Genomic DNA, 7955 nt, shown 5'->3' with positions numbered 1-7955 from the left:
TAACGGAAATGCTAGGCTTTCCTATTGGAAACAACTTGTGTATGCTAAAGGCACATCAATCTCAACGAAAACCACAAACTGCATGAAAGCACTTGTGACTCACACACATCCTGAAAAGGCCACAACAGACAACATGAAATGTATGTATGACAGGCCATACATCCTTCATGATGTATGGCAAATATAGCCAACTACAGTATAGCATGACACATATGCTCCAATGAGCACCCATTCTAGTTGAGTCATGTAATGTGATTTTGGGCAATACAAATAAATCTGACTTGACTTGATTGGGAAGGAAGGAGAGAGGAGAGGAGACCAGGAGGGAGGGAGAGAGAGGTGTTGCAGTGAGGGTTATGAATATGCAGGGTTGTAAAAAGTATCCAGAAATTATACTTAAGTGAAAGTATGCATACTGTCTCAAAATCGTACTCAAATAAAAGTCAGAGTATCTGGCTAAAAACACACTTGAGTAAAAGTCAAAACGTTTCTACTTTTAAATGTCCTTACTAAAAAGTAAAAGTAAAAACTTTTTTTCTGACTGTCTATTATTCTGTTTAATTAAAGATCCCAGCTTTCTAGTCTTGCACAAGGACCAATCAGCATGGGTATGGGCGGGTTCATTTTCCATTGATGGGGATTTGATTGGCTGTTTTTAAATAAAGTGTAACAAAGTACAATTACTCAAGTACTTTTCACCCCTGTGAATATGGAAATGAGAATGACAGAGAGAGAGGAGGGAGGGAGAGAGAGAGAGGGAGGTGGTGGTGCAGTGAGGGTTATGAATATGGAAATGAGAATGACAGAGAGAGAGGGGGGATCATGTCAGTGTCAGAGAGAGAGAGAGAGAGAGAGAGAGAGAGAGAGAGAGAGAGGTGGTGTTGTAGTGAGGGTTATGAATATGGAAATAAGAATGACAACGAGAGAGGAGAGAGAGAGATAAATAAGTTGTACGATGAGACTTTTCGTCAGATAGCTGCCAGACCTCAGCAGCCTCTCTCCCTCTCTCCATCTGTCCTTTTTCCTTGATGGAGACCCTAGATGGAACAGAGGACCTCTGCTTCCCACTCCTCCTCAACTCCTCTTGCAGGAAGCGGATGGATGGGTCCAATGCTGTGCTCATCTACTTGGTGCTGTCCTTCATCGCTCTGGTCACCACGACTCTCAACCTGCTCGTCATCATCTCCATCTCATACTTCAGGCACAGTATACATTATATTTATTCATGTATTATATGTATGTATCAAATGTAAACATTCAGTCATACCAGTGCATATATGTTTATGTGTATAAATGTCGTTTTGGTGACAGACTTCCACGGCGATCGGTTTAGTTCTTATTTATTTTTTTGCAGTGTGTGTGTAATGCTCACGATGCCTCATTGAGTCAGGACTATAAATGCAAAACATAATTATTAATGATACAAATATTGTCGTATTCATTATAATTATTTAATTCCACGGATGTCTGTAATCCCCAATGACTTGTCCCAGAGAAAGCTCCATGTCGGAAGAACCTTCTTTGGGACATGTCCTCTGGGATTGCCATCACTTCAATATGACAGATATCTGTGGAATTAAATAATTATAATGATAATGTCGTATATTCTATAAATTTCTAAGGTTAAAATACGACAATGTCTCGACAAGTACAGTACAATGAAAATAAATGTGCCATCCAACAAATGTAACAGTAATGTGCAATAGTAATATACAATACAGGTGATTAATAAACAAACATTTGCATAAAGCAAGCATATGTCCACTCCATGTTGATAACAGCATTAACACTTGAAAGCTATCCTTTTAAGTTACATTTTGAACAGATACAAAATGTATGATTAATATTATAATAATGATACTATTACATTTACATTTACATTTAGTCATTTAGCTGACGCTTTTATCCAAAGCGACTTACAAGTTCTGTACGACAAGTCATCAGGAAGGGTACAACTCTATCAGCTGAGTAACAATGTTCAAGTGTTGAGTGCTATAGGTTAGTTTATTAGGACAAGTGCATAAGGTTAAGGTAAGGTTAGATTATTGAATTATTTTTTTATTTAATTTTTTTTTAAATGTCAGATAATGGTTGAAGAAGTACGTCTTTGGTCGACGGCGAAAGATTGGACGGGTTTCGGCTGTCCTACCTAACTGTGGTGGGAAGTTCATTCCACCATTGTGAGGCAAGGACTGAGAATAGGCGGCTTCTATACTCTCTTGACACTCGTACTCTTTGGATGTCAGTTAGGCACGTTTCTTTTTTTAAAACGTTGACCAGTCAGCTGGTTCTTTTAGCGTTTATCGCTTTTTCTGGTCAAGTATGACCGACAGATACAGGTTGAATGGGGTATAGATCGGGGAAAGACACTGAGAAAATACGGCGAGTCCGGGAGTCGAACTCGTGTACCCCAGATCCGTGACGCGCACGGTTGTCCCCGACGCCGAAATAGCATTCGAGGTACGCGGTGAGCTACTGGAGCTCCCCTGTTAGGCACGTTTCTACGTTTAAACTTACACAATAACATGTTTACATCTGTGACATCGTCCCCGATTGTTTTTGCCATACAATCGGTTGTTTTATAAAAAATTAAAAATTAAAAAAATTAAAATTGTTAGACTTTTGTTTTAGTGCTATACGAATGAATATAATAATACCCATTTTCCACATTACTGTACCAAACAGAGCTGAATGCAGGACTGTTTAACCCTTTCACCGCCACACTACCAAACGGTTAACCTGTCTTATAATATGATAATAACAATAATAATAACTTTAAAGTTTATTTGTATAGCCCCTGTCATACAAGAATTGCAGCCCAAAGTGTTTCACGGCAGTAAAGATATACATAAAATGCAATTAAAATATACATAAAATTGGCATAAAATAGACAGAATAAAAGCAGTGCAATAAAATAGCTCTAATTTACAATACAGTAATCACAGTGTGGGTGTAATGAGTGTCAGAATGTATTAAAAGGCTATGGTGAAGAGGTACGTTTTTAGCGTACTTTTGAAAATATGTAGTGAGTTAGCCTCCCTAATGTCGATAGGTATTGTCAGGTGTTCCATAGCTTTGGTGTGTAATTAGCAAAGGCTGCATCACCGATTTTCTTTTGGATGTTGTGGGGAACCTTCAATAAGCAGTAGTAGATGATCATGGGGGTACGTAGTTGACAAGATAATTGATAATCACAGTTAACTATAGACAATTATGCAATTAATCACAATTAAATATCTTAATTGATTGACAGCCCTAATTATATGAATTATATAACTTTATTTGGTAACTGAAATTCTACCAGAGGCAGGGCCGGACTGGGGAAATAATTCATACCGGGAGATATAGCGCGAAATATAGCCCCAATCAGGCCACTTTTTAAGCGGGGGGGTCTGGGGGTCCCCCACCAGGATTTTTTTTGTTACAAAGACTTAATTTCCTGCATTCTGGTGAATTTTAGTGCATGTGAATCACAAACTAATGAGCCAACAATTGCTTAGTACAATGTACTGTTATGAACCTCAAATAAAACTAGCAATGCTACTCTCTCACCTTCAAAAAGAAAAAAGCAAGAGCACAACATATTTTTCTATTTACTATTATAATACAGTTAACCACTCTCATTCAAACAGAGCAAGAGCACAATACCATATTCACTTTACTGATGCACTACCCATCAACAGTTAAAATAGCCCTTTACACAAACATTAAATAACAGACCTTTCATTAAAATACTATAATAACAGTAGCCACTGCCAGAATAGTGACACATATATCGCGTGTGGTGAGCACACGCATGCATGCACAACGAAGACAGAAGATTGCGTTGTCTCAATCATTTTAACTATAAAATGAGCTCAAAGTATGAGCTCACTGACTGCAATTTCCAACAAAAAGCATCAATTGTCAAATAATATTGATCACATTAACTAGACTAGATGTTTTTGAGGAAATTAGAAAGGGAACAACAGCTTAACCCTTGTGTCTGATCAGATTCTTATTTTTTTGATAACTTTGCAGTGATTATGTTTGTAACCAATATATGTGGCAAAGGTGTGCAATCTTTGAATTATCTTGGAATTATTTTGACTTTCTCTTTCATAAATTGTTTATTCAACTTCAGCCCCAATCATAACCACCACATATTGTTTTTGTAATGTCAGATTTAACAACTCCTTTCAGAAAAGTGGGAGTATTTCATTTTGAATCTGAAGTTGAATAAAATATTTATGGAAAATAAAGTGGGAAATTATTTCAACATATAATCTTTTTATGGCATGGTATGGTAAGAGTATAACACTTTAGTTTTCAGACACAATCATCGGATCAAGTCTGAAGTTGCTCCACTGACAATGAATGGGAGACTGATTTAGAATTAACATATTTTGAACAGAATGTTTTTTATAATTTTCTTTTTCAAATTAGCTTAATAGTATACAATAAATTAAGTATTGGTATTGGTCTTTTAGTGCATCAATATTAACAGACAATTCAAGTAGACATTTTTTTTGTGGAATATATAAACTAAAGTAGAATAGAAGTAAAAATAAATAAATTAAGAAATTAAGAAATTAAAAAGATAATGGATATCTAAATAAATCTGGTTGAATAGAGTTGTATTTATTCAGACTACAGTGTAGTGAGGGAGTGAGCTGAGGTTGACACTTAAAACATTTGAACGGGCTGTTCTATATCTGACGCTAAAATATGCAACTAATAACGATTTCCTCCCACTTCAGGCAGCTCCACACCCCCACCAACTTCTTCCTGCTCTCCCTAGCCGTCTCAGACCTGCTGGTCAGCCTGCTGGTGATGCCGTTTGAAATCATCCTCACTCTAAAGGCCTGCTGGTTTCTGGGTGACTTCACGTGTTCTCTGGTCATCTACATCGCCGCCACGTTCACCTCCACCGCGGTGGGGAACATGGTCCTCATATCTATAGATCGTTACGTAGCTATCTGTGACCCCCTCGGCTATCCCACCAAAATCACTCTGAGGAGAGCTAAGACTTATATCTGTCTGTGCTGGAGTTGTTCTTTACTTTACAATGTTGTGATTCTACAGGAGCAGTTCTTACCATCCAATATGTCTACCTCCTGCCACGGAGAATGTGTTGTGATCGTCCGCTACAAAGTGGGCGTCATCGACCTTGTCGTCACCTTCATCATCCCTGTTACTGCCATTGTCATTCTCTATATGAGAGTGTTTGTGGTGGCCGTGTCACAGGCGCGTGCCATGCGGTCTCATGTTGTGGCCGTTCAGCCCGGTAAAGTGCTTGTGACGGCTAAGAAATCGGAGAGGAAAGCAGCCAGAACTCTAGGTATTGTCATCGTTGCGTTTCTGCTGTGTATCTGTCCATATTACTATCCCTCTTTGACAAGCCAGGACACCTCGAGCGTCAAATCTTCATTTTCCATTTTGGCCTGGCTGGTGCATTTTAACTCCTGTATCAATCCTATGATCTATGCCTTTTTATACCCCTGGTTTAGAAAAGCCACTAAACTCATTGTCACCCTTCAGATACTGTAGCCATATCATATAGCCATGTCCGATGTACTTGTCGTATAAATGTATAGTAGTATGGATTTATGTTGCACAAAACCCAAGCAACAGTTTGAAGCAGTATACTTGAGCAATATTGCCATCAGGAGTTGGGCAAAATGGGCAATATAGATGACAGAACAATATAATGACAGAATACTATTGCCACAAACGTTGGATCAAGTAGCAAGACCTTGGGAAGAAGACCTTAAGAAGACAATGTGATTGGAAATGACACTGAAGTTGTTTGTACAGGGGCATAAGAAAAATAATGACAATGATAGCTGTTCACCATGGTCTCATTTGGCCATTGTGTCTCCCTCTGCTGATCACTCCCAGAACTACATCTCTAGAATAAAACCTGTCCTAATTCAGGCCGTAGCCTTGACATTTGTATTCCTCATATGGGCCACATTGTATTGCATCTCTCTAATATCAAATCTGGGTCTAAGGGATTATTATTTATATTAGTATACAGCATGTCTATGTATGTTAGTATATCTCCTTATACTACAGCATTATTGGAATGGCATTTTGGAACCCATGGCGGCACCCGTTCTAGTGACTGGCTGGTCCTTAAAGCACATATCTAGTCAGCAAGAAGCTGTTGAAATTAGGGGTTTTCGGCTGCCTAATTTGTGGAACATTCTCACACAAAATCTTCTGTAGATCCAGTGCAAGTATGTTTGAGATCGTCCAGCAACCTCACAGTTAACAACAGCTCCTGTATAAAAGTCTCTGCCAACTTGGAGACAGGAACTGCTCCATTTTCATCCTATTGGGTGGCGAATTATCCTGGAAGCCAAGGGAAGCCTGGCTTCCCTAGAATTAAAAATGTAAAATAAAAAAATAAAAAAAATAAAAAAAATAATAAAATTATTTTTATAGTTTACAATAATAAGAAAAATCATTATTTTTCATCTCTGTGTTATAATAATTTTCTCCCTCCTGGAGAAATTAACCGAACGAGCGAAACTGCGCCCACTCTCTCTAACACTTTGTCACTGACTGAGGCAGCCAGCCTGCCCTGGAGGCTCACGAGATAAAGCTGTGAACGAGGTTAGGAGTAGGATGCCAGGCCGTTTTTTGTTTGTTTATTCATCCTATTACCTCATTATTAGCCAATACGATTCAAGATGGGTTGGGCTTAGCTCCTTAACACGCCCCCAGCTTGGTTATCTAGGTAGGGGCAGAGTGACGCAGTCTGCGTAGGGGAATATATGCTAATTTCGAGTCTGGCCATAGTGGCCAATCAAATCACATTAAAAGCAAACGTGACCAAACGTCTTGGCCTCGCGAGATGAAGCACCACTTTGGCATAATTATGCAATGAAGCATATAGCACTTTATTAGCACTTATTTTTCTACCTTTACTGAGGACCAGCAGCCAGCACAGCACACCACTGTGGATATTATGATTTAACAAATCTATCTGTCCAAGAGGAGGACCACATTATTGACCAGGTAAGCACTGAGAAGCCTGACTAACTAACTTTCTAACTAATGTTGGTTATCAGGCAAGCTTGTAGACCCTTTCATGAATGCAATGCACGCCAGGGGCTGGAATACGCAGTCACTTATTCCTCCGTAGTAGCCAGGTTAATGTGCACCATCAAGCACTGCTTAAAAGCTAGCGGTGGGTCCAAAATATATCAGATATAAATGTCAAAGGTACCCATTAGGGTTTCACACACACATGCAGTGGGGTTTGAAAGCTCGGCGTTGCTAATAAACATTTTAAATCATTTTTATGTGAATGAGTGAATGAATGAATGAATGAATGAATGAATGAATGAATGAATGAAAACTTTATTTAACAGATTGCAGAATGGGTACAATACAGTACGGCTCAATACACACAATTGTTAAGGGGATGCAGACTAGAGAAAGACGTTTGTCTTGTCTTGTTTGTCTAGACGTTTGTCTAATAGACAGTCTCCTCCCCACCGCATGTATTCTCTCCCGACCGTATGTATATTTCTCTCCCACCCACCCACCCCCTCCTAATGTACAGTCCCCTCCCCATCATATGTATATACTCTGTCAGGATCTATGGGTAACAGTACTACCCAACCCCCCCACCCCCACCTCCAATGTACAACCCCCCACCCACCCACCCACCCAACCCCACCCCACCTACCCAACCTCCTCCAATGTACAGTTTCTACGTCAAATGTATATACACGCTTTTTCTGGACACTTTTTGTATCACAAACAGTACTGTATTTGCAAATCTGGTATGCCATAAATGTATAGCTGTAGCAGTACTGTCTATCTGTATGTCATGTATGTCATAAATATCACCATGAATTGAAAATGGGGGACCCTGATGTAAACAAGACAAACATCTTTCTCTGGTCTGCATCCCCTTAACAATTGTATGTATTGAGCCGTACTGTACTGTACCCATTCTG

At 39.2% G+C, this 7955-nt stretch overlaps 1 protein-coding gene across 1 annotated transcript; it reads left to right on the top strand.

Annotated features, from left to right (window-relative positions):
* Nucleotides 1–1028: 1028 nt before the first annotated feature.
* Nucleotides 1029–5529, top strand: LOC311247445 (trace amine-associated receptor 5-like; the record flags this gene model as incomplete). Its single annotated transcript, XM_084337881.1, has 2 exons — nucleotides 1029–1201; nucleotides 4740–5529. The coding sequence occupies 2 exons, from the start codon at nucleotides 1029–1031 to the stop codon at nucleotides 5527–5529; spliced, it is 963 nt and encodes a 320-aa protein (XP_084194007.1).
* Between the last annotated feature and the right edge of the window lie 2426 nt (nucleotides 5530–7955).

Source organism: Notolepis coatsorum, assembly GCF_963971535.1.
Source record: "Notolepis coatsorum genome assembly, chromosome: 20".
NCBI lineage: Eukaryota > Metazoa > Chordata > Actinopteri > Aulopiformes > Paralepididae > Notolepis > Notolepis coatsorum.
Note: the sequence above shows the minus strand (reverse complement) of the source record. Positions and strands in the feature narration are given on the sequence as shown.